The sequence below is a fragment of the Lynx rufus genome, unplaced genomic scaffold (genome assembly GCF_022079265.1).
Source record: "Lynx rufus isolate CCGP_SWC_20201006 ecotype Redwood Valley unplaced genomic scaffold, mLynRuf1.p SCAF_2, whole genome shotgun sequence".
NCBI classification, from domain to species: domain Eukaryota; kingdom Metazoa; phylum Chordata; class Mammalia; order Carnivora; family Felidae; genus Lynx; species Lynx rufus.
In genome coordinates this window covers 198676553-198703223 of record NW_025814834.1, presented here as the reverse complement: position 1 = coordinate 198703223, position 26671 = coordinate 198676553, and the positions used below count along the sequence as shown (strand labels likewise).

At 55.3% G+C, this 26671-nt stretch overlaps 2 protein-coding genes across 5 annotated transcripts; one reads left to right on the top strand and one right to left on the bottom strand.

The window, feature by feature from the left end:
- On the top strand, positions 1-6956 carry HCRTR1 (hypocretin receptor 1). The gene is made up of 7 exons (XM_047085007.1): positions 1-205; positions 438-616; positions 1855-2098; positions 2537-2652; positions 3793-4019; positions 4807-4928; positions 6613-6956. The coding sequence occupies exons 1-7, from the start codon at positions 1-3 to the stop codon at positions 6801-6803; spliced, it is 1284 nt and encodes a 427-aa protein (XP_046940963.1). The 3' UTR covers positions 6804-6956.
- Positions 6957-9704: 2748 nt separating this feature from the next.
- On the bottom strand, positions 9705-26070 carry PEF1 (penta-EF-hand domain containing 1). 4 transcript variants are annotated; one of them, XR_006962814.1, is made up of 7 exons: positions 26001-26070; positions 16266-16566; positions 13005-13160; positions 12374-12517; positions 11911-11974; positions 10126-10706; positions 9705-9944 (listed from the first exon to the last, which is right to left on the bottom strand). XR_006962814.1 is itself a non-coding variant. In XM_047084328.1 (6 exons), exons 1-6 carry the CDS (start codon positions 26022-26024, stop codon positions 10379-10381), a joined length of 1017 nt encoding a protein of 338 aa, XP_046940284.1. In that variant the 5' UTR covers positions 26025-26070; the 3' UTR covers positions 9705-10378. The 4 variants fall into 4 exon arrangements, 3 of the variants coding, with proteins under 3 accessions (XP_046940284.1, XP_046940285.1, XP_046940286.1); XM_047084328.1 differs by having other exon boundaries at positions 9705-10706; XM_047084330.1 differs by lacking the exon at positions 9705-9944 and having other exon boundaries at positions 10546-10706; positions 11911-12038.
- Positions 26071-26671: the final 601 nt, after the last annotated feature.

Here is a 26671-nt window from a genome sequence, read left to right as displayed (position 1 = left end):
ATGGAGCCCTCAGCCACCCCAGGGGCCCAGACGGGGACCCCCACTGGTGGTGGGGAACCGTCACCGTCACCGGTGCCTCCTGACTACGAAGACGAGTTCCTGCGCTATCTGTGGCGCGATTATCTGTACCCGAAGCAGTACGAGTGGGTCCTCATCGCTGCCTACGTGGCTGTGTTCCTTGTGGCCCTGGTGGGCAACACGCTGGGTAGGTGTTTAGGTTCCTGTGGTGCTGCGGATTTCCCTTGGGGACTGGAAGGGGTCCTGGGCCTCACTTCTCTCTCTGCCCCTCCCCTACCTTCCCTTGGCTGGGTAGTGTGGGGGATGGTTTGGGTAGCATGGGGGGGGTTGGTGGGGGAGAGACACTGGCTAGGATGGGCGTGGCTCTGCCCCTGGCTTCACCTCCTCCTCTTCTTCCCACCTCCCCACCTGCCCTGCAGTCTGCCTGGCCGTGTGGAGGAACCACCACATGAGGACGGTCACCAACTACTTCATTGTCAACCTGTCCCTGGCTGACGTGCTGGTGACAGCCATCTGCCTGCCAGCCAGCCTGCTGGTGGACATCACTGAGTCCTGGCTCTTCGGTCATGCCCTCTGCAAGGTCATCCCCTATCTCCAGGTGAGCTCTGCCAGGGTGCTGCTCGTCACCCCTCTGTCATCCCAAGTCCAGAAACCACGGCCTTGCCTAGACCTCAGTGACCCTCAGACTTGCCTTTCAGACAGGACACGGTGGCTCGGTTCCTCTGCACTGTCATTCTCTATTATCAGCGGGGGCAGGCCATGAGGCCTGACACTTGAGGACACAGACACAGCCCCACACACTCCCCCTGCAGAGATCCCCTCCTGGTCACACCCGCAGACCCCCCCCCCCCACACACACACACCCATGTGTGGACACATGTACAGTCACCTCCAGGCGCCTGGGACACAGTGGAGGAGAGAGGCACAAGCCCGTGGTGACAGACGCAGATGCACGCTGAGCCTGTCCTTTGATTTCAAGGGGGCTGGTTTGCGGGGGTCGCTGGAAAGTATCCCCCCTCCCCTACCATCCCTGGCCAGGGCCTTCCCTCCCCCAGAGGTGGGAATCAGGATGTCCAGATGGGGTTGGTGGGGTGGAAAGAGGGCTGACCAGAGGCCAGAATGGCCCCTCAGCTGCACCCCTCGACCCTCTCCTCGTACCCCAGAGCGCAGGGGGGGGGGTGCTCTCCTGGAGGCAGTGCCCACCTTCACCTCTGGCCTAGGCTTGTGTCTGCCTCCCAGGATGAGGCTCTTTCCTAACGGCCCGGGGAAGGGATGGCATCCTGGGCAGAGAGAAATGCCTCTCGGATTTCCATCGTTTTCAGGTCTTCTGCTCAATGGATTAACCCCGGCAACCCTGAGAATAAAGACAGGGTGGGTGGGTGGGTGGGGGGAGTAGTGAGGACATTCACCTCAGGCAAATTATTTAACCTTTCTGTGCCTCAGTGTCGTCATCTGTGACACGGGGGTGCGAGTACACATCACGGGGTTGTGGCGAGGATAAAGAGAACAGTGGCACGGAGTAGTTTCCATGAGCATAAGTTATTATTCATCGTCGAGGAGCACCCAGTAGGGGCCAGGTCTCGACCTGGACGTTTTCCATCCATGATTTCATGGATTCTCATAAGAATCCCTCCAGGTGGCTGACATGGTCCCGTCCTGCAGATGAGGCTCAGGGAGGGTGAGTGATCTACCCACATGCGCCCAGCCAGTGAGTGGCGCGGTCAGGATGCGGCACCACCCCTGGCTGCCTGGTATTTCAGGGCTCGGAGCCCCGTCCCTCACCCCACGTCTGTGGGTGGCCCCCCAGAAGGCTGACGTCCTATCCCCATGGGGCAGGCCGTGTCTGTGTCGGTGGCAGTGCTGACTCTCAGCTTCATCGCCCTGGACCGCTGGTATGCCATCTGCCACCCGCTGTTGTTCAAGAGCACCGCCCGGCGTGCCCGTGGCTCCATCCTGGGTATCTGGGCTGTGTCACTGGCTGTCATGGTGCCCCAGGCCGCCGTCATGGAATGCCGCAGCGTGCTCCCCGAGCTAGCCAACCGCACCCGGCTCTTCTCGGTCTGTGATGAACACTGGGCAGGTAACGGCGGGAGCCTTGAGCAGGCATCCCTGAAGTGGGCACCTCTGGGGCACATACCCCTAGGGCAGGTGTACTTCTGTTCTGTCCGTGTACTTCTGGGGTGGGCTCCCCCAGGGTGGGTGTCTCCCAAAAGGACACCCTGGAATAGCCTTCTACCGGCTACCCTCCCAGGGTGGGTATAACCCCTTCATGGATGCCATAGAACAGCCACCTACCAGGGTGGGTACCTCCTCGAGTCTAGACATCTGCTAGGAGTCCCTCCAGAATGGACACCCCCAGGCCGGGCAGCTGCGGGGTCTCTTTGCCACGGTGTCTGTATCAGGCCCTGCCACTTGCTTGGGCTCCATGGCTCTGGTTGGGGGAGGGTGGCATTGCTAAGCACGACAAGCTGGACGCTCCCACAGTGGGTCCAGCCCTTTTATCTCCTGACCCCTACAGATGACCTCTATCCCAAGATCTACCACAGTTGCTTCTTCATTGTCACCTACCTGGCCCCGCTGGGCCTCATGGCCATGGCCTATTTCCAGATCTTCCGCAAGCTCTGGGGCCGCCAGGTGAGGCCCACTCTGGTGTCACTGTCCGGGCTGGGAGGGGACAGGGGTACTGGTCTAAGGGAATAGACAGTCCTGTGCTTTCAGAACATGCCATCCTGGCTGCAACCAGAGAGAGGCAAGGCCTAGGGACATGGCAAGGTCAAGGCTGAAGTGCTAGTGCCTCCCCTGGAACCGGCTAGTGACTAATATCAGTTTCAGTATCTAATAGCTAATCATCGTTCTAGTAGCAGGAATGTCTTCACAACCATCTCAACTGACCAACAGCAGGTTCTGTCTGGGGTGGAGTGTGGGGGAGAGAATTGCTCAGAAGTTCCTGGCACCAGCAGGACCAAGTTCTGGGTCCCGTGCTTGGGCAATGAGAGGATACAGACCAGAACGTGACCAGCCTGCAGTCTGCCAGCACTTAACCATCCACCCCTAACAGCTCCCCAGTCAGGATGGCGAGAGTCACTGTGCTCATCTAATGGATGAGAAAACTGAGGCTCAGAGAAGGAAAGCGAGTCGATCGAGGAAGGTCACGTAACTCGCGGGTGGCTGAGCTGGCCCTAGACCCCCAGTTTCCTGAGCTGTAGCCCCGCGCCCCTCTGGTGGGGGGTGATCTAGGTGTCCAGTGGTGTGAGACTTCAAGGATATCTATGGCTGCTCCGGGAGCCTGCAACGCTTGTAGGCTTCCGGGCACTGACCTAGGCAGGGACTGTGCTCTGAGGTCCAGGCCATTCCGAGCTGCCCACCTGCTCACCCCTTGCCCAGGCCTCCCCACAGTCAGGCACAGGCCAGGGGGAGGCACAACGCACCCCCCCCCCTTACCCCCACAACAGGAGCTGATGATCTAGAGTCTTCTGCCTCTCTGAGTTTCGGTTGCGTCATTTTTAACTAAGGGCCAGTGACACCTTCCCAGAAGGCACGTTGTGGGTGGGCTCACAATGAGTGAAAGTGAAAGTGCATTGTTCACCCTCCAGTCCGGAGTGTCAGTCTTTGTCGTGAATATTAGGTTTCTTCGCATGGCGGCGAGAGCGTTTGTTCCCTTCGCCCACCTGCACCCTGCCCAGGGTCCACCCCGGGGGGGCGGGACCCGGCAAAGGGGAAGGACCCTCCCCGGGAGCTCCGCCCACCGCCACCATCTCTGTGTGTGCTGGACAGATCCCTGGCACCACCTCGGCCCTGGTGAGGAACTGGAAGCGGCCCTCAGACCAGTCGGAGGACCAGGGACAGGGCCCCAGCACAGAGCCCCCGCCTCGGGCCCGGGCCTTCCTGGCCGAGGTGAAGCAGGTGCGAGCTCGCAGGAAGACGGCCAAGATGCTGATGGTGGTGCTGCTGGTGTTTGCCCTCTGCTACCTGCCCATCAGTGTCCTCAATGTCCTCAAGAGGTGAGAGCACAAGGGGGGGGGGTGGGTGTGGGCCCAGAGGAAGGGGCTCTCTCTGCTTTGCAGGAAGACCGGCTCGGGCACTCACCCACGGTGTGGCCTTGGGGTGGGTCATCTCTCTTCTCCGAGCCTCCGAACCTCAAGTTCTCATCTGTATAATGTGAATAATAACAGTCCTGGCCTGCCAGGGCTATTGTGAAGATTCTTCCGTCTAGTCACCCAGCCATCTGATCGCAGGGGCTGGGAACAGTGACCACAGGACAAAGTCCCTGCCCTCGTGGAGGCTACATCTAGCGGGAGAGAGAAATAAGTCTCTATTGTACTGGCAGGCAGTGAGACTACTATGAAGACAAATAAAATAGGGAAAGAGGATAGCGATGGTGACAGGAGTTGGTGCGGTTGTGTGTGTGTGTGTGTGTAAGATACGATCTTTAAAAAAAAAAAGCTCATCTGAGGAAATGACATCTGGCAGAGATCTGAAGGAAGGGAGAGACCGAGGGACGAGGCCCCACAGGCGTCTGGAGGGACAGGGCTCGAAGCGGAGGGAAGACGGGGCTTGGCACGTGAGGGGCCGCAGGGTGCAGGGAAGGAGCGCGGGCTGCTCGTCAGGAGCCGATCTCTGTGTGAGTTTGTGCTTGGCGGCTTCCGGGCTGTGTGACCTTGGGCAAATCACTTTCCCTTTCTGAGCCTTGGTTTTCCTGTCTTTTAGATGAGGGTAGCGACTCCTGCTCCACCTGCACACATGCACACACATCTACCCCATTTCTGACTGTGGTCCCCTCGGCCCTAGGGTGTTTGGGATGTTCCGCCAAGCCAGTGACCGAGAGGCCGTCTACGCCTGCTTCACCTTCTCCCACTGGCTGGTCTATGCCAACAGCGCGGCCAATCCTATCATCTACAACTTCCTCAGTGGTGAGTGGGCTGGGGAGGCGGGGCGACCGAGGGTGGCAGCGGTGCCCAAGGACAACAGGCTGCCAACCCCCAATCCAGGCTGAATAAAGGGATGGCCCCTAATCCCTCCTGGGGATCGTGGTGAGCTTGCTCTGGGAACCCGCATCAGGAAAGACTCGGCCCTGCCCAGGAGCCCTGGTCTGAGTGGAAGGCGGGCCTCACTCCCACCGGCGGCCCGGATCCAGTTGTACAGATTATGCAGACCAGTGAGGGGGTGGGAAAGGCAGGGGCTAGGCCAGCTCACCTCCACCCCCGCCTGGTGCCTGCACAGCGGGACCTCCAGTCGGCCGGTCTGGCCAACACAGGCTCCAGAAGGAGCCAGGCCTGTGGGAAGAGGTGCCGGGAGTGCCTGCCTGGGAGGGTGACTGTGTAACCCAGTCATCGGGGGAAGGGAGGGTCACCAGCAGAGACGGCCCAGGGCCAGGAAAGGGTTTCCCTATGCCCAGCTAGACAGGTACAGGCAGAGTGGCCAGAATACAGAGGGGTTTTCCCTGGATCCACCTGCCCCCAAGACCAGCCATCTTGTCCCCTCTCTGGAAGTCCCGGCATCTCCACTCCCCCAGCCGTACCCCAGGCCACTCCCCTCTGCTGTCCTGCCCTCTGCAACCCAGACCCGGGATGGTAACACCTCCACCCTCGGACCCACCTGGGTTCAGCAGAAGAGTGGGTCACGAGACGTCTGGCCCCAGAACTAGGCCTAACAAACTGGTCCAGATGGCTGTTCAAGCCTGGGCACAAGTAATCTTTGAGAAAAGGTTGAAAGGCTGAAGAAGGAGGGGCCGGGGGTCCGTACCACAACCCTCATTGAGACTGAAGAAGTATTCCCGGAGCTCAGAGGGGAGAACAGAAGAGATAAGGGCTGCGGCAGAGGCGGCAGCAGACTTCTTGCTGGGCATTTCCTGTCTGGGTTGCATTAACTGAGCACCTACTGTGTGCCCAGCCTTCCACTGGGGCCCCACAGAAGCATGGTCAAGGAGGTTTCTGCTCCGGACATAATCTATTTCCCTGGTGTCCCTTGGCTGACCGAGGTGGCTGTGGTAGTCCCTCCTTCCCTACTCTGTCCTCCCCTTGAAGCGAAGGGCTCTGGAACGAGAACCAGGCCTGAACTCTGGCTGGGTGACCTCGGGCAAGTCTCTGCACCTCTATGCAGCCCCCCTGTGAGGTGAGGATAAAAGCTGCCAGCCTCTCAGGGTGCTGGGATGAGAGGGGGGCGGGGGGGAGGCAGGGGTGCCCGGCACCGTGCTTTGTGCAGGCTGCTGCTGTTCTTTCCATCACCATGGGGCACAGGTAGGGAAAGCCTAGCCCCGGCTGGGGGGCCTGAGCCCCTCCACCTACTCGCCAAGGAGGGCAGAGGTGGCCCCAGGCCCCCGAGCCAGACACCACGTTTTGAGCCCGGCTCAGAGCCAGAGCGCAGTCAAGGAATCAGATGAAAATTGAATTTCTCCTTGGGAACTGCTCCAGGGCCTCTGTCCTCACTCTCCCTGGCAGTGACGAGGTCGCCTTCGGGCTTTCTCCATCCCAGCTCTGCTCCGCCCTCCCGCCCCCTCACAGGCAGCTTGGCTGGAGCTGCGTGGGTGTCCCTGGGCCCAAGGCCCTTCCTGCTTCGTCCATCTCCTTATGGCTGTGTCTTCTGTCTCCAACCAAGGCAAATTCCGGGAGCAGTTTAAGGCCGCCTTCTCCTGCTGCCTGCCTGGCCTGGGTCCCTGCGGCTCTCCGAAGGCCCCCAGCCCCCGCTCCTCTGCCAGCCACAAGTCCTTTTCCTTGCACAGCCGGTGCTCCGTCTCCAAAGTCCCTGAGCACGTGGTGCTCACCAGTGTCACCACGGTGCTGCCCTGAGCGAGGGCTGCCCTGGTGGCGGCAGGGTGTGCAAGCCTTGGGCTTGCTCCTCTGGCTCCTGGGGGACCCACCTCCTCGTGGAGACTGCTGGATGCAGGGGGGAGGCCGGGGCTCCAGACCTGGTTTTCTGCCTGTTTAACTCTGGGCAAGTGACTTCCCTTCTCTGAGCCCTGTCTCCTAAGCAGGATTGATGGGAGGATTAAGCATGCTCGAGAAAGCGGAAAGCCTTTTGTAGATTGGGAAGTGTCACGGATAGGATTATCATATTCCTCTCGAGTGGCTGTGCCCCGCGGTACCATCCATCCCCATCGTCCTTCCGCAGCCTGGCCCTCCTCCCAAAGATCCCCCTCCCACCCAATCACAGGCCTTCCCTGGAGTCCGCTGTAAGGGTCCCGGCAGGCATTCCCATCTGGCCGAGTGGCTCCGGCTAAAGCCCAGTTGTTCTGAGGCCCGTGCGAACTAATCTGGGTCCATCCGGCCTTCTCCCAGCGGGAACAGAGCCCCGTCCTCACCAGGCGCCCGGTGCACACACCATAGACTGGACTCCGTTGGCTTTCTGGTGTGATAGAACACTCTCCATGTGGCCATTTGGCATGGAGGCCAGCAGCCTGAAGCAATTGTAATTAAAAGCCTGGCACTGAATGTTCCCTTTCCTTGTCATTGCACAAAATCTGTGCTGCCTAGGTGAGGAGAGAGAAGGTGGGGAAGCTTGGGGGAGGGGAGCAGACAGGCAGCACTGGAATGCTAGTATCTGCTGACCGCTCCCACCCCCCACCCCCAACACACTGGATCCCAGAGGGGCTCCTAGCCAGGATTCAGAGCGCACGCGGTGCCGCCCCCTCAGGCGGTGCCAACCCTCCAATGCCCAGGACCCGGATCCTTGACACATCTGTCTGCTTCTGGGCCTGGCGGCCTCTGGGAGGTAAGGGAGATGGCGGCGGCAGTGTGCGGGGCGGGGAGCGGTGGGCAGACAGCAGGGTTCACAGACTGATTTACTGTTGCCTTCCCCTTCTTGGAAATCGGGCTCGCGTTTACTTTCTCTGAACTCCCAGGATAAAAAGAGAAAGCCGCAGACATGCTCCGTCTGCCACCAGGATGATTAGAGGGCTGCCAGAGGCCCCGATCCCCGTTGCCAGAGCAGGAAGTGGAGTGCAGTCTGAAGCACCGCTCTGCTGAGAGGGTGGGAGGCATCTGGCAGGGGCCGGCTCGGCCGTGCGCACCACCGGCTCTGCTTAACTTGATTAATGGAGCTTCGGGCTCCCTCTGACCTCACCCGTCAAGAAATGGGGCGAAGGCACGGTCCTGCCAGGGGCCCAGCCCGGGAATGCTTTGGCGCCCCTCCTCTTAGACATCACGCTTTCCAAGAGCAGGTGGAAGGTACGGCCTAAGTATGTCATCCACCCCTTGGATGACTCACCAACCTGGCGCTCGTGGCCATTTTCACAGATGTGCGGTCATTGCCAGGCGGGACGGGCTGCCCTCTCCTTCCGCACTCCCGCTGGCCTTAGGATCCAAAGCCGTGTGTGGAGTTTCGTGTAGCCGGGCTCGGAGGTCCAGTGGGCAGAGTGAGGTGTGAGGGCTGGACCCAAGCTCGGAACCACTTACCCACAGGGACCAACCCACGGGGACGAACCCAGGCCTGGGGCTCCTCGGCCCTGGCCTAGCACAAGGCTGACACTATGATTGGCACCATTCTAGAGGCAGGTTTCGGTAGACACTTGGCTCAGTGGGAGCAAAGAAACAACAGAAGCTTCCCCTAACGGCCTCATTTCTACTCTACCCTGCTGGCTGAACTCAGTCCCCTGGTGGGCCCGAGGCCTCCCTTTGGGGGGATTCGGATGAGCTGGAGAAAATTCAGAGGACCAGGATACCCAGGTGAGCAGTGCTCAGGGAAGAGCTGCTGAAGCACCCGGGACCACCCAGCCCAGGGAACGAAGGCCCGGGGGACACATGGTGGCACGTTCCAGGTATCTAGAAGCTTGGCATGCAGAAAGGGGTGATACAGGTTCTGGGTGGCCCAAGACAGAAAACCACAGTCATGGGTGGTGTTTTCAAGGTGGCAGGATTTGGAATCCCATGAGGAAGAAGTGCTGCTTGTCGAAGAGGAAGCTTGTTTCCTGGAAGGGCACTGAGCTGTCCCCGGAGGATGGCAAGCAGAGGCGGGACTCAGGGTGGGGCAACGGGGAGATCTAGCCCCGGGTGGAGGCTGGTCTGGTGCCAGGATTCTAGCACACGGCAGCCCAGGGGACAACAGGGCCGAACTGGCTGAGCCCGGCAAACCTATTGGGCTCACTGAGCTGCTTCCCCCAAGCACCCAGTGCAGGGACAAGAGCTTTCTTATCTTCATCACCCAAAGCAAAAGGATTATCACACTGGTGCCCATGATAAAGTCCCCCAACAAACCAGAATGTCTGGTGTCTTAGCTTTTGATTGAAATTCTGTCAGATCACTACAGACATTTGGTGTAGACTGGTTATCATGCTGATCTAAGGATCTAGCTGGCAAGCACAGATGTCTGTGCTTAATAAAAATGGGGGGAAAGTTATGACTTAATAAATGCAGTTTGTCTGCAAGATAAAACTAAGGCTTGAGATAATGAAAAAGCCATGCTGTGAAAAGTTTAGGGCGGCTGCCCGTAGCCTACCACGCCAGCCCTAAAACCGATATCAAACACAGCTGGCTTCTTGAAGTGAACCCGGCCAGTCCCTACATTTCAACTTCACCCTGGCAAATGGCACCAGCCCCACGTGGGCCATGTCCCCCCGAGACACTTCTTTCTGCATGGTGTGGTCTACGCTATGTACTTACATACGCGGTGAACGAGGAAGAGACGAGTGGCCGAATGGGCACGCACACGGGGGTGTGAACTGGAGCCAGGAAGTGTGACGGAAAACGCGGAACTCCAGAGTTCTGTCCTTTTATTGAGCTTACAGTTTCACTGAACTTTTGGCCCCGAAAGAAAAAACACACAACTTAAAAAAACAGCATTGGCAGTGGGAGGTGACAACTGTCCCCTGGGGATTGAAGCCGAGCAGAGAATGGCAGGCAAGTGAGGGGTCCGAGCTGCAGAGGGGTAGCCTGGCCAAGGGTGCCCAGAGAGCAGGCGGTCCAAGCCCCCGAGAAGGGCCAGCAGCCAGGCAGCTACAAGACAACACACGTGGATTTGGGGACACGGGGTGGTGGAATCCAAGCCACTTGGTCCCACGGACAAACCTCCCTCGTGCTTGGTCAGCTTCCACTTTGGAGAAACTGGGTTCATCTGACAAGACGGTATGGGTGAAGGGACTCAGGTGCTAATGGCATGAAGCTGATGATCACTTACCCCTGGTGTCAGGGCGGAGAAGTGACAGCTAGAGGCTAGAGCCCAGCGGACCGGACACTAACTGGCATCTTCTGCTCCTGGCACGAGGCTGGGCCATTGAAATACTCAGGGCTCCAAGGGCATTCAACGTCCAGTCCTCTCTTTGGCCACCTCCTGTGTGGCATCAGCCTAGGTCCCCGCTATTTGGTGACTGACACAAGACTCCCAGCCCTCTTCGGGAACAGCGCTGCATCAGGCAAGGGAGAATCTTTTTCTAGGAGGGACAGGAAAAGCGGAGAGGCCCGCATGCCTCTCCCGCTCTAAGGGGCCAGGAAAGGCCCCTGGTACACTCCACTCTACAGATGGGCTGGGTCATAGCATCCGAGAAGCTGTCATGGTGACGAAGTCCTCGAAGCTGAGCCGAATGGTGCCCTGTACAGCTGTGTCCTTCTCCCGGAAAGCCTCGGTCAGCACCTGCAGCTGGGTGCACACCTGGATGAAGCGGTCTAGCTGCATGGTGGGGTTGGCAGAGCGCGGGCAATAGCGGGAGACCAGGAGCTGGGTGAACTGGGGGCTCAGGTTGTAGCCCATTTGGGACAGAGCTGCAGGGGAGGGAGGGGCACAGAGAGCAGACACAAAACCTTACCAGGAGCACCACCGTCCACCAGCTCCGTGGAGCACGGCAGTGCAGGGGACTTGGAGGAGATGAGCGCCAAAACGGAGAGGACAGAGGTCCCTAGGGTCTGTCCAAGATGGTGGGAGCACAAAAGGGGCTCTAGCTGAATGGTGCCCTTAGCTGGAAAGCTCCCATCCCTTTCTCCAAATCTCCACTACTGTCTGTTCAGTCGGGCCCACGGGGTCCCAGAAGGACACGGGGCTAGTTCTTCTCTGACTCATGTGCATTACAGAAGGAAGCCCGCGCCCCCGGGACCAACCTTCCCGGGGCGGACATCAGAGGCGGTACGATAGAGTAGACATGACAAAGGCCTGCTCCGTAGTCGAGACAGCCCTTCAGCAAGTTGCTTACCCTTGCTAAGCCCCTGTCTTATCATCCCTAAAATGGGAATAATACTTACCTTGTAGGTTCTAGTAAGGATTAAAGGAGGTGATCCTATAAAGCACTTGGCGCGGTGCCTGACACATAACAACACTTTGTTATTTGTTAAAAATAATCAAATCGTCTTCCTCTCCCCAGGCGAGGCTGCTGGGCAGTTCCAAGGTCACGGCCTGCGTGTCGCTCTCTGTCCCTCCACCTGGGAGGCTTCCTTTGTTCCTCTCTGCACATCTACCAGCCCAGGCTAAAAGCTCCCCTTTTGCTACGTGGCCCTTGGGGAAGTTGCCTAAACTAAGCCTCAGTTTTCTCACCTGTAAAGGGGCAATAATAAGAGATCCCTCACCTAAGAATGGGGAACAATAAACAGTAGCTATTGCACGGGCAGAACAAGTGATGTAACATATCAGAAGCGCTTCATACAGTGCCTGGCACACAGCAAGCGCTCCGTAAGTACCGATTTTGGTGTAAACGTCACCCTCACCAATATCCGTGACAGGACCCGGCATGATCAGTACAGGTCGTCTCTGTTTCCTTCAACCAGGGCACAGACATGGTGAGCTCACCCCCACCCAGAGCTCCTCAGTCTGACTGAAATCCACAGTCAAGCAAGGAAGGGGCCAGGTTCTCAGGAAGCCCTTTCCCCCTCCCAGGTGGCAAAGCTCCCTGTCAGATTCTTATCACCCCACTAACCACCCATCTTGTAGAGTCCGAAATGGAACCAGACCTGGAGCTACGGCCTCAGGCCATCTTACCCGAATGCAACTTTTAGCGTGGTCTGGATCCCAGGGTTGGGAAGGAAACTCCCTTCTAGCAGAGCTGGTAACAAAAACCACCTTTCTGAGTCCTTGTACAGGGCTCTTTCCATTCTGCATGCTAGAAACTAGAGAGGAAAGAGCCACACAGGCCACACACACTGGTCTCAAAGTGCCCTGGGCCGCCGAGCTCCCATCCCCGAGGCTCCCTGCTGGCTGGTCTCTCTCATCTAGTGGTACCAGGAGTCCAGCCCCGATCCCAGAACCAGGTGCCCTCTTGCCCTGGATCTTGGCTCAGTGCCCCAGCCTGATCACAGAAGGGATGGGGAAGGGACCCGTGCTGAGTTTTAGAGTGTAGGTGGGCATGTGGGAGTCAGAGGCTAGAGAAAACCCCCTTCCCTGCATAGGGAGTAAATGGAAAAGTCTAGCTCTGCCTGTGCAGAGTCCCCACCGTGGCCCTCACCTTGCTGCAGCTCGGTGTAGCTGATGGAGCCCGAGCGGTCCCGGTCATACTGCTGGAAGAGGTTCTTCCACTGCTGAATGAACTTCCACAGAGCCGAGAAACCATAGATGTCGATGCGGCCTGACTTTGTCTTGTCAAACATGTCTTGGGTGGAGACGGGGTGGAGGGAAGAAAAGCTTCAAGACTGAGGGCCGAGGGTCCGCGGGTACAACCCAGGCCAGAGTAGGAGACTCCACAGAGCCACGGGCCCGAGGCCCAGATGCTTATACCTGAGACACACTCTCATCAAGTATTGACCAGCCCCTACCCTTGGCCACCCTCAGCTCTAGCCCTTCCAGAACTGCGTATTCTCTGTACGCTTGGCAGCTGACCACCTCTGTGCCATCTGCTACCAGGGCAGGGGGTCCCACTCTGCAGAACGGAAAACGGCATGTGACTCAGCGGGGTCCGGAACTTGAGAAAAGATCTCAGGGAAGGAGCTCTCAGTCTAGAGGATCTCACCTTGAACCCAACTTCCTGCCTGAAATCCTCCCTGGCAGGAAGATTTCTCCTCAGAATGGCTGCCCAGCCACCATCAGGTCCCAGGTGGCACTGCCCCAGCTCGAGCCCACGGGGAAGGGCTAGGACTCACTTATCATCATGAGGCACGTCTCGTCGTTGAACGAGGACCAGTTGGAGTTGACCAGAGCCTGCTTCAGCTCCTTGATGGAGATGTAGCCACTGTGATCAGAGTCTACGGACTGGAACCAGGAGTAAGCCTCAGGATCCACGTTGGGAGGAACACCACCTGCAGGAAGGGGTGCAAGCCAGAGGAATTAGCCACAGGTCTCAAGGCCAGTGTGAAGAAATACTGGGGAGGGCCGGCCTTGGTGCCTCGCTGGCGATGGGTTTTCCTTACCCACAAAGCCTCACAGGTCCACCGACCCCGTCTCCCCTTAAGCCAACAGCCTTGTTCTCATGGAAGAGGACCTTCGGTGCAGACTCAACGAGTATTTGCAGCCGGCTTCTACTCTGTGAACCTGCTGGGCTTTTCCTACAGTGTTCCAGTCATTTCTTTCTTTGATCTTAAGTTTCTAAGGAACAGGGACTTTCCGGCTGACTGAGAATTCTCTGCAAAGAAGGATTATCTCTTCCCCAAAGACCGGCAACCCAAAAACATTTGCTGAGCAGCTACCAGGCACAGCCCAGGGATGAATATTTTGAGTCACAGCAGCAAGGGGCCCTCTGGTGTGGGAATCAGGTCTGATCCAGGTCTGATCTTCCTGGCACGGTGACAGCTGACATATTCTATCAGGAGTCACCAGAGTGTGCGTGGCCACAGAACTCTACCTCTTCTTGTTCCCCATCACCTCCAACGCGAGGACCCATCCCCAAACCTCCCTGGAGACATCTCTGACACCTCCTCACCCCCACACACCCAGAGAGAGCTGCCTGGTTCTGTGAGATCCACACACAGGTGCCTCCTCCCCGTTCCGACGCACCTGCACTGGTTCAGACACCTCTCACGTGGATTGTTGTAACAAACCAAAATGCCTAACCAACCCATCCTTACAGCTACTCTCCGCCACCCTGTCCCTTTAGAGTAATCTCCAGAATTAACTCAGTTCTAACCCATTACCCCTCGCCTCAACTCAAACCTCTTTCAAGGCTCCCCACCGCCTGCAAAATAAAGTCCAGCATCCTTAACACAGCATGCCAGGCCCTCCCGCAATGTGGTCCATTCTTGCCTACCTCTCGCACTCTGTCCCCCTCGCCGCTCTGTTCCAGCCGAGATGGAGCATTATATACTCACTCTTAGCCACCCCTGCTCAATCCCACAGCGGAGGCTTTGCTGCTCCCCGCCGTGTAACCCTTTCTCCCTCGTCTCTCTGCATCCATTTCCTGTCTCCCTGCAACACCCAAATGAAATGCCGTTCCTTCCATAAAGCCGTTCCTATTCTTCCATCTCTGGACTGGCTTCCTTCCCCTCTCCTTTGTACTCCTTCTCTCTTGTTTTTTTTATTAGTTTTTAAAAACTTTATTTTTTTGAGAGACAGAGTGTGCACGAGTGGGAGAGGGACAGAGAGAGAGGGAGACAGAACCCCAAGCAGGCTCCGCACCATCAGCACAGAAGCTTGGATGCATGAACCGTGAGGTCATGACCTGAGCCAAAACCAAGAGTCAGATAATTAACCGGCTGAGCCACCCAGGCGCCCCTGGATCAGGCTTTAGGAAGCGCTGTTCCAGGGAGTCACTAGCTGCACTGGAAAGGAGACAAAGGTGGCCACACGAGGGGAAGCCGCAGATGGCGAGCAGCGAAAGGTCTGAGGCACATTTCTCCTCTCTCTGCAGCCCTAGAGATGATCTCTGGCCTCAGGCCCTATGGGGATAAGCCTCCCAGAGAGGGGCTCCTTCCCCTGCAGTGACCTCGTGTGGGCTCACAGACGAGATTTCAAAAGGACGAGGGACTCCGCCATGAAGCTGCTGGGCTGAAAGCAAACAGCCAGAAGCTCTGAGCTCTGACAACATAAATGCCACTGCCTCGGTGTTCAGAACCCCCAAGGTGTGAGCATCTCCCTCGGGGCCGCCCGCCTGGGAACGAGCGCGAAGATGCTGCAGCCGCCCAGTGGGGCCGCTCCCTGGAGGCCGTGCAGGTGCGCCAGGGCGGTTCTAGATGCCGTGCTGCTGGCTTGGTCTCCTGGGGGTAAGCGTTCTGTGAAGAGGCCGAGTCCGTGAGGACACAGGGATCCAGGCACTCCCCCTCCCTGACCCCCTATCTGCAGCCACCTGGAAATGTGCACTGAGCCTGAGGCCGCCCACCAGGATTCTCTGCTTCCACTGGATCTCCAAGCCCCCCTCCCCCCGCCACCGACCTTGTCCAGTACCTCACCTTCACTATCTTTGATCTTTATTCTCCCTGCGGCATTCTCCTGCCTGTCTCAGTACATCTCAGTGGTAAGGCCCTCGTCACACGTGCTACCCCATTACATGCGGAATACCTCCTTGCTGAGATGTCCCCGAACGAGTCCTCTTACAGCACAGTGGGTACTAAGGCCTTCCCGCCGTGCCCAGCGTTCACCTGCACCTTCTCATCGAATCCTCATTAATAATCTCATCAGGTCGTGGCATTCACCCATTTTACGCGTGTGGACGATGAGGCACAAACAGGTGAAGTGATCTGGTCAGGTCAGTACGTGGTCTGGTATCAAAAGCCCGGGTTTTCAACAACTTCACTATCTTGCCTTTCTACACATAAGGGCCAATCTCCCTCCCCCAGAAATGGGTCCTCCCCGAGGTGCACTGCCTCCAGTTGTTTGCCGACTCCCCCGCCCCTCCCCTGTAAGAGTGCCGTACGCCCTCTCCACTGCCTGGTGGCTTGTGGAGCCCCTCCGCAAGAGGACCATCCATTCCCATCCTACTGATGGTAGGTCAGGCTTGACCAGGGGCTGTGGTGGGGCCGACAGAACGCGGGTGGAAGAAGATGTAAAGAACTTCAGCGCAGGAACTTTAAGGGGCACTGTGCTTTCCTGCCAGCCCTCCCCATCTTTCCTGCCACATTCTCAACGTATCTCAGGGGCTGCTCCTTCAGCCTGGACGTGGAAAGCACAGACATGTGGCTCAGAACCTCGGCAGCCAAATCCTCAGCCGCTGACACGTAAGCAAGAGTAAGTGAGTGCGAGCGAGCGATAGAAATACACGTCTGCTATTGTAAGCCGAAGTGATTTTGGAGTTGTTGTTACCACAGCAAGTTAACTAACACGTTCCTTGTTCTGCTGTTGCAAGCTGGAGCCAGAAGCAAGATGCTAGGAAGCCAGAGACGAGACTGCCCGCACACCCACAGGAAGGGCAAGGACGGGCCCCAGATAACTCAGAACAAGGTCAGAGGCACCTGGAGTCCAAGATCCCTACTCACCTGGAGGAGGTCCCTGTCCGTAAGGCCCGGGATGCTGGGCACCGTAGGAATTCGGAGGTGGCTGGCCATAGGGACCCCCTGGGGCCGCACTACCATATAGTCCTCCTGGAGTCCCAGGATTGGGGTGTCCATAGGGCCCTCCACCAGCCGGTGGTCCATAAGGCCCTCCGGGGGCAGGACCCCCGCCGTAACTGCCACCAGGGGGTACCCCGCCGCCATACTGCCCTCCACCGTGGGGGTGTCCAGGGTAGTAGCTACCCGGAGGGGCTCCGGGCGCTTGTCCTCCAGCTCCTGGGCAGCCCTGTAACAAGAGCAAAATATCCGTCAGAATGATAAGGCCGGAAACCAGCCACAGTCTGGCACTTTACAGTTACAAAGCACTGCCACTGCCACCGCCCTCTTGCAGCTGACCCCATAGGCAGGGCTGGAATTATGATCTCGCTGCTCAGACGGGCAACCTGAGGCTTCCAGAGAAGATAAAACTTAGGCAAGATCGTACTGTCAACGACCTGTGAAGTCAGGGCTTGCCCTCCTGGCTCCCCTTCCTATCACGCCGAGGGGCTCCGTGGGGGCTGGGATCGTGTCTGGTTTGCCACTCGTGTCCCCAGCCCCCAGTGCCGAATGGATGGATGCTCGGTAAATATTTACTGAACAAATGAGGAGGTGAATGAATCAAAATCCCAAATCCTCATCCTGTGCTACCTCCAGCCCTATGTGGCGAATTCACGGCGCAAATGTGATTTGCACCACACACCCCGACCCTCTTCGATCACAGACGCTGTATCGGCAGCATGGCTCCCTTATTCTAGAAGAGACTGAGACACAAAAGCATCTCACTCGTGACTCTGGGAGACAGGCAGGGGAGACCCTACTCCTCAGGCACCATCGTGCGATCGGTAAGAGGCAAAAAAGACCAGTATGACTTCAGGCTCTGCCATTTATGAACTGGACTCATGACTTACCCTCTCTAAGCCTCAATATCCTTTGCTTTAAGTGGGAATAAAAATAGCGCCTATCCCAGGTTGGTATGTGAACGAAATGACACCGATCATGTGAAGTGCCCGACCCAGGCCCTGGCACTCGAAACACATTAACTATTAATAACAGCACCGTGCTAGGCAGGAGGAAAGCCAGGTCCAGAAAAATCAGGCATAGACCACGTGGAGGGGCTGGGACCAGGACCTGGGTCTCCCGGCTGTTGAGCCCAGGCCACGTGTATGGTAGCACGCATACAAGGGGGTGCTCCCTCTCTTGTCCACGTCCCCACACCACTAGCCAGGGACCCGCAAACTCCGAGTGTTCAGCTACAACTCCCTAAATGACAGAGGGCAGCCCCAGCACATCTGCAGACAGGCTGGGCTCAAAGGCATAGGGAGCAGCTGGGCCCAGCTCTGAGGAGGGTACCATCTGGACGTATTCTAGATAAACATGTAACGCACACCAGTGGACTAGCTGCTGAGAGCCTGGACTTCCTCTTTTTATTGTGTTTGGTAGCTTCTGGGGCACCTTTCCTCAAGGCTAAGGCCAAATTCACACTTCATCTAAAGGAGGTCGGCTTGCTCAAGGAAGGGAGGCTTCTTGAGGGAGGGCAGGAAGAGGTCCTTCCACCTTCCCCACTCGGCATCATGGGGGCTTTTCCACCCTGGAAACTGCCGGAGCTAGCAGCAAGGCTCCTTCACGGTGAAATCACAGACCAATCTCAATTCCAAACTCTGCACTCACCAGCTGAGTTCTCACCGTGGGCCACTGGCTTAATCTCCCCGTGCCTGTTTCCTCACAAGTAAAATATAATAATCTCTCCCTCACTGGAAGGTTCTGCTGATTACAAGAAATACATGCAGCAGAATTTTGTCAGTTTAACTCTTAGCTAAAGACTCTTCTGATAAAATGTAATTTTAACAGATAAAAGAAAGTTGCTTTGGTAGAAGCGAGGTGGGGGTTTCAGAGCCCCGACCATGCTGGCCCCCTCTCTTGTCAGATCCTGAGGGAGCTCTGTAGAAACCTTATGGTGACTCGAAAGACAGTTTGAAAACCACTAAAGTGGGGCGCCTGGGTGGCTCAGTCAGTTAAGCGTCCAACTTTGGCTTAGGTCTCACGGTTCATGGGTTCGAGCCCCGCACCAGGCTCTATGCTGACAGCTCAGAGCCTTCGGATTCTGCGTCTCCCTCTCTCTCTGTCCCTCCCCTGCTCTCACTCTGTCTCTCTCTCTCTCTCTCTCAAAACTAAACATTAAAAAAAAGAAAAAAAGAAAAAAAAGAAAACCACCAATGTAAGAAAAAAAGTTCTCACAACAGTGCCTGGCAAAAGCAAATGATCTATAAATCTTGGCTGTTGTTATTATTATATTAATTATCATCGGCAAAGCCCTGGACCAGATAAATTCTTGGGGGGCGTGTATAAAGGAGCAGAACAGTCTGAAGGAGCAGTTAACTGAACAGTTAACTGAAGAGGCATGGAAACATTCTCCAACATCTAACAAAACAGCAGAAGGAAACGGGTGCTGCGAATGGATGCATAAGCCATGCGTCATGGGACCAGAAAGGAAAGAGGGGGAGATCAGGGGAGTTTCCAGGAGAAAGCCGCATTTGAGCTGGGACAAAAAGAAGGGAGTTGGAGCAGTGTGATGGGAGGGGTGCCAGGAGGTGGTCATCTAACCTAACCCCTTCAGTTTACGGATGGGGTAACTAAGGAGAGGGGAAGGGAACCGCTCAAATCACACAAATCACACAAATCACACAAATCACCCAAATCACCCGGAGCTGGAGGCAGAGGTGGAGGCAGACCACTCCCCACCACACCCAAGCCCAGTGACTCCCAATGCCTCCTGCTACAGTGCTCTTTCCTTAAACAATAGGGCACAGGATTCCAGCGTAGGATGAGAAAAGGGGTGGGGCCCCTGCAGAGACTGGGCGCACCCAAAGAACAGGCCAGACCAAGGCAGGAAGTAGCTGCTCTGCAACAAGCCCTGTGAGCAAAGCCATAAACTGGACCTGGCCAAGGGCACCTGAGGCACAGGCCTTCCCCCTGGGAAATGCCCCCAGGCCGCCAAAGCAGGTGTCGCCAGGCAGGTCTTCTGACCCTCCTGCTGTCACATTTCAGGGGCCTGCTGGGTCTGGTGCAGTCTGGCAGCAGCTAAACCCTTTCTGGTCTGCCCTGTGTTAGAACCTTTACCTGCGCAGTTTACAGAGCACTTTGAGAGAGAGAGAGAGAGAGAGAGAGAGAGAGAGAGAGACAGACAGACAGACACAAGTGCTCCTGGAAGAATCCTGCCAACAGTCCTCCAACAAAAAAAGGAAGATTTTTCACACCTGTGAAATGACTTCATTCAGCAAGTATTTATAGAGTGACCACACCGTACTAGGTATGGGGCAGGGCAAAACTAAATAGGGCCAATCCCTATGTGGCCCAAAGTGATTATGATACAGTTTGATCCGTGCCATCAGAAAAGTCTACTTAACTGCTATCAAGGAGACATAAACAGAGTAATTTGTTCTGTTCGTTGAATGACAGATGAGCAATCAAATGAAGAAATGCATGAAGTGGATCAAGGAAGGCTTCCTGGAGGAGGCAGGAGTGATACTGGAGGCGGCCTTGAAGGATGCGCGCGCATTCCCTAAAAGGAAAGCAGGAAAGGACATTCCAGACAGGAGGGAGAAGATTGATGAAGGCACACATCTATGAGTGAGCACAGAGAGGTGGGGGAATGGCCTGAAAAGCAGGGGCGGGGACAAGAATGCAAGGTGAACTCAGAAAGGCTGGCTCTTTACAGGCTCCTTGACCAAGCTCCCCTCCTGCTGCATTTCTGTTAGCTGGTGAGTTACTGGTGTCTTAAGGTATTTTCTGTCTGTCTCTGCCTCCTCCATGCAACAGTGGGCTCCCCGAGGCCAGACACTGGGCCTCATTCATCATGGTACCCAGGGTCCAGCACAGTGCCTGGCACCTGCAAGCCTCCACAAATATTTGAACAGATGAATACCACTCTAAAGAGTTTGGGCTTTATGCCTGAGGAAACAGAGCGCCATAGAAGGGTTTCCAATGGAGGAGGAACGTGATCAGAGCGTTGTTTAGAGAATTAACCAGCAGCGGGGTGGAGGATGAGCTAGCGGGGGAGGCAGCAGCCCAGGTGCTAGGCAGGCAGGGCTTGAACCAGACAGCGGACTTAGACTCGGGGCGAGCAGGATGGATTCTGAAGCTATTTCGGAGATAGGCTAGACATGACTTGACGACTAATTCGATTAGGGAGTAGATGGAGGGGGAAGGAAAGGGAAGTGTTTAGAATGACTCAGGTTTCCAGCGCGTACCCACGAAGGAACTGGAGCCTCCAGGCTGCGGAGGAAGTTTGGGGAAGATGGTTTCCAGGGTCATGGAGTTGTTAGCGAAGGTCTGAACCAGACATGAAAACCGGAGTCCCTGACTCCCTGTTCTTTTATGCTACTCCATGCTGCCAACCCTTTTGAGGCTTTTTCCGAGAGCATTTCATGCTGATCAACACAAGACTGTGAAAGAAAGAAAAAGACGGGAGAAGTCCTGCAACCACGGTTCCCAAAGCATCACAGAAAACTATCCCTAGGTCTTTACTAAATGCAAATAAACATTTGATATACTGGGGCAGGGAAGGGGCAATTCACACTGTACTGAGGTTCTGCTAGGTGCTTCCAGTTCAACTGACCCTCACTGATCCTCAGTCCTGTGAGGAAGGGCTATTGCCCCCATTTTACAGATGAGAAAATTAAGGTATAGAGTTTACTAATGTGCCTGGGACAAACAACTAGAACAGAGGAGCTCAGATTCGAAACGGGGCCTCTACTCTACCACCCTCTGCTGTGTTCACTCAACTGTGACTGAACAGGGACTGTCCTCCATGTAACTGTCAAATACGAGGGGTTTCTACAGTGGACAGGGCTGAAGCGGGAAGGTGGACTGGGTGATCTTTCAGACGCTTCAAGCCCGGAAATCAGGACTCAGAAGAATCTTACTCTTTTTCCAGCCCAGCGCCCAGACCTGATTTGAGAAGCACAGGACTGTAAGAGACCCCAAAGGCCCTCCAGTCCAACCTCTCAGTAGGTGATGGAATCTCTGCTGCACCATCTTGAACCTCTGTTTGCATTCACGCAAGTAGTGGGGAGCTCAGCTCCCCCTACAGGACCGACTCAAGAAGCTCTGTGTTTTCCTTCGGCTCTGAGCATTCATTCATTCTTCTACCCCCAAGACCCTCGTGGAGTTCAGAGATATCAAAGGCGGGTGCGTGCCGAGTCCTGAGGGGGAAGGGAGTAGGCAGGCTGCCTTGCAAACGGAGGCCTGTGCTCTGGGGCTGTCCCTCAAGTGTCTGCTGGAGGAGGCGACAGCCCATTCTAAGGGGTTAAACAATCAAGAAGACAGGAGTGGTCTGGGCATTCACCAGCAGAGCCTCCTAAAATATTTAAAAGGCCAGAAACCTGCAGCCAATAGACAGTGGGCCAAGAACTGTCCCAAGACTTCAATTACCGCCTCGGTGCTGACACTCCAAAATCGTCTGTCCAGTTCCATCTCTCCTGAGCTGCAGACCCACATATCCAACAACCTCCTGGATCTTCTCTCCAAATGTATCCCTCCCTCTGTGTCCCCATCTCAGCGAACAGTACCTCCCACCCAGTCACCCAAACCTGAAACCTGAAACCCCAGTGCCCTCCTGGGCACCTCCTCTTTCCTCCCCTCCATCACCCCAATTAGGCACTGAGTTTTCTCAATTCTACCTCCCAAACGCTTCTCAAATCCATTTCCACCAGGTCGCTGTTCTCTGTAATCAAGTTTACTTCAACCACTTTGAAACTGGTCTCCCTGCCTCGTCTCTCCTGCTTCAGTCCATTCTCACAGTGCCCCATGGTGCCAGCTCCAAAGCACAAAGGAGAGAAGACTCTTCAACAGCTCCCCTCATTAGTCAGGACGAAGTCCGCACTCCCTCGAAAGGCATACAAAGTCCTTTAGGATCTGGTCCTTGCTTACCTTTCTGGTCTCATTTCTTAGCCGTTCCCCCCTCTTCACTACATATTGATCTCCTGAAATTCCTCCAAGATATCGGGCTCTCTTTTCCCGACCTTTGTGCACGCTAGTCCCTTCGTTTTCTTCACTCAGCTAATGCCGATTGGTGATTCGGCTTTTGGCTTAAATGTCACCCCCTCTAAGATTTCCTCACCCCCAGACTTAGTTAGATGTCCCTCCTGTGCTGTCCTAGTGCCTCACACTTACTCCCATTTAATACTTATCACACCGATTCTACAATTTATCCATCTGTATCACTCTTTCCTTGGAGTATTTACTACATGCCAAACACGACGCCAAGCACTTTACGTGGATTATCTCCTTTAATCTCTACAGTAACTCTTGAGGTAGGTTCTCTTATGACCCCATTTTAAAGAAGGGAAAACTGAGCTTTGGACTTTTGCAAGAAACTTCTGCAAGGAAATGGCAGAGCAGGGATGTGCAGCCAAATCTCTCAGCCTCAGAGACCAAGCTCTTACTCACCAAAACCCATCAAAGCTGCCCCCCTCCCACCCAGGACGAAAGAAAGGGTCCTTGAGTTTTATGAGTTTATGACTCCCAACACCCAGTCCATGCTTGAGGACCCCACGGCTGGAGGCAGTGGCAAACGAGAGGAGTTTTGACTCCCAACAATAGGATGGAATCCTCCAGGGCCATGTACTTACTGGGTGAAGCGGGCCTGGTGTTAACGAAGCCTTTGGATGCTCTAAAACAACCAGGCACTTTCTTGGAATACCCTGGACCAGGAAGGACAGGCAGAGAAGGGTATAACGGGGGGATAAAAGCATTTCTTCTTCTATTCTAGACACATTTCTCTTCGGGCTCCTCTTCAGTATTTCACTCTGAGCATAAGCCCAAGCAGCATGGTAACAGCAACTGCGGGAGCAAGAGCCATCACCAGGCCTTGCACACCCTTGGTATCAGCAATGTGCCAAGCTCCCTGCAGGCTTCATCATATTTTGTCTTGATTTCAGCCCTATGAAGGCAGAATCCTCCCTTTTTTTTTTTTCCAACTTTTTTTTTTTTTTTTTTTTTTTTTAATTTCTGGGACAGAGAGAGACAGAGCATGAACGGGGGCGGGGCAGAGAGAGAGGGAGACACAGAATCGGAAACAGGCTCCAGGCTCTGAGCCATCAGCCCAGAGCCCGACGCGGGGCTCGAACTCACGGACCGCAAGATCGTGACCTGGCTGAAGTCAGACGCTTAACCGACTGCGCCACCCAGGCGCCCCAGAATCCTCCCTGTTATCATTCCTCCCTTTCTAAAGGTGAGGAAACTGAGGCTCAGAGCCCTTAGATGGTTTGTCCAAAGGCACATAACTATTAAGTGCTAGAATTAGGATTCTAGCCCAGTTGTATCTAAAATTTTTTTTTTTCAACGTTTTATTTATTTTTGGGACAGAGAGAGACAGAGCATGAACGGGGGAGGGGCAGAGAGAGAGGGAGACACAGAATCGGAAACAGGCTCCAGGCTCTGAGCCATCAGCCCAGAGCCCGACGCGGGGCTCGAACTCACGGACCGCGAGATCGTGACCTGGCTGAAGTCGGACGCTTAACCGACTGCGCCACCCAGGCGCCCCAGCCCAGTTGTATCTAACCTGGAAGTTCAGGCTCTTAATTTCTATGTCATTGCCTCTAGGATGCATACAAATGAACTCCAGATGCTTATTAAGATGTAGATTCTTGGCTCCTTCCTGGGCACAGAATAGGTCTGAGGTGGAACCCAAAGGGGTGCTTTTTAAACAAGCTCCTAGGTGATCGTGACACAAACCATCCACCAAGAAACAACGCGTGATGGCAATGTTTTCTCAAACTGTGTTTCTCCAGAATACTAGTGTTACCAAAAAAAAAAAAATGACCAGACATTAAAAAAGCGGCCAGTTGAGGTTGGGGGGCGGGGGGGGTGGCAGGGAGCTCCATGGTTAAGTAAGTTTAAGAAATACTGCATATTCTGGGGCACCTGGGTGGCTCAGTTGTGTCGAGCGTCTGACTTCAGCTCAGGTCATGATCTCACAGCTTGTGAGTTCGAGCCCCGCATCGGGCTCTGTGCTAACAGCTCAGAGCCTGGGTCTCCCTCTCTCTCTACCCTTCCTCCACTCATGCTGTCTCTCTCAAAAATAAATAAACATTAAAAAAAAAAATACTGCATATCCCAGTCCTCTCTGGCAGATTTACAAAGCATATTAACAAATGAATTCAGAGATGCCCCATGTTGAATAAACTTATTCAGTTGTATTTAACAGACTATTTCCCAAGCCTACCTAAACCACAGAATCTTCCTCTATTAGCAGTGCCTATTAACATTTCATAAGATCCAACAAATGGAATGGAACTTCAGAAACCCTGCTAGGTTATGCTTCCTCCTGACCTCAGCCCATGCCAGCCTTTTTTTTTTTTTTTTTTTTTTTTCCTACCTCTGCTAGATACGCAATGAAAGGAGTTCTAAGTTCTAGCCCTCACTTGCTACATGTGACCTTGAGCAAGCCACTTAACTTCTTTGGGCTCCTTCCTCAGCTATAAATTGGGGATAATAATCTCTGCTAGAGATTCGGCCTACAGGACCTTCATCGCTGAGATAATAAAGGTCCAAATACTGTGTACAAAACCACAGAGTGCCGCACTTCCTCGCCACTCTTGGCACGTGACTATACTCAGCGGGGTGCTAATATCCCATATATTTGTTTTCCAATTTTCCCTGCATGGGTTTTATCTCCTAAATTAGTATGACCTTGGGCAACTCGAGAGCCCTCCCTGGGCTTCGGTTTCTTAAAATGAAGGTATTTGAGGAACCCCGCCCCACCACTGGCTTTCTAGGAGTGTAGAAAAAAATCAAAATAGTTACACTTTTAGAAGTACCAAATGCTTTACAAGCATGACTTCATTACTCTTCCTAGCAGCTCTATGAAGTAGACCCTATTACTGGGCCCTATTTTACTAAGGGGGAAACAGGCTCACAAAGGCAATACACCCTTGCCTAGCTGCTCAAAACTATGTAAGTGATAGAGCCAAGGTGTGAGCTTTCCTCTGACTCCAAGCTGAACTTTAACCACTCTACCGATCTGTCGTCCAACAAAGGATTCTGGCGACAGAATCCCCTTGCTGTGATGTTCTTGGCTGGATCAAAATGGGCTGGAGGTGGGCAAGGGCATGTTGCTGAGGCTTCCGGGTTCTGCTGCCTGCCTAGAGACTTCAGATGAGTTCTGCCTTCTCTGGGATTCACTTTTCCTACGCGTGAAACGGAAGTGTTAGACTAAGTAAGCAAGGTCACTCGTGGAACCCGCGAAAACCACAGATTCTCCTGATTGTTCGCATGCAGTATGTCAGGGTGTGTTTTTCTCCGACGCCCCCAACGATGCCGACGAAACCAGTGCTCTCAATGTTCTGTTGGCGTTGGTGAGGCCGCAGGGAGCCCCCGCGGGGCTCCTGAGAAGGTGTGGGGCCCAAGCGGAGCCCAGCCTGGTTACGTGGGGTCCAAGGTCCCCAAATCCTCGCCGGCGCGACGTCAGAGGGGGCGCGACGCGACCTCCCAGACCTGTAGCACTGCGTGACGTGAGACGGGCGCGACCGACCAGCCCTTTTGCCTTCTCTCCCGCGCGAGACCTCACTGAAGCCAGCTTCAGCGTGGGAAGGGCGCGGAGAAAGCCGGGAGAAAGCAAGGCAGGGCCGGGGCCTGGATTCGGCGAGGCCCCTCCTGGAATCGCCCGCCCCCCAAACTCACCTGCCCGTACGGGTAGCTGGCCATGGCGACTCGACGTCACACGCCGGCGGTGGGCGGAGCTTCCCCGTCCTAAACCTGCCCCGCCTGGGCCTGGGGGGCGGGCACGCTTCTAATTGGGTGTCCGTCGCTGTCTATCTTGGGCGCACGGGCCGTCGGGAGTGACGCTACAGGGCGATGGTCGGGTGCCTCGCGGAGAGGCCCGAGGAGCTGAGGGCTGGGTGGAGGTTTCCGGAAATCTTGTTCGCTGTGTTCGCGGTGCTGTTGCTCCCTTTCCTGACCTAGCCTAGGCCCCAGGGCTGCTCAGACCCGGGTATTTGGTGAGAAGCTTGGGTCGGTTGTTGCAGTGGTGGCCATGTTTTAACCTGGCAAATGGGACGCGTGATAGTGGTGTAGTTTCAGTTGTCAGTCACTCTTAAGTTTCCGCCCTCCGGAGGAGGGCCTAGGCGGTTGCCGTGACAACGGGAAACAGCCCCAGGCCTCCTGGAAAGGATGGAGGCAACAGCGAAGTACTTCGCTCTGATGTCAGGACACCATGTGCCAATTAGTAGGTTTGGAGTGAGATTTGTGGTCTTTGGAGAGGAAAATCCCCCGCCGTCAGAGGAGGAAAATTAGATCACGTAGGGTCTCTTCTTTCCTAAAATGGGGATCCTAAGGCCCAGAGAGACAGTGAC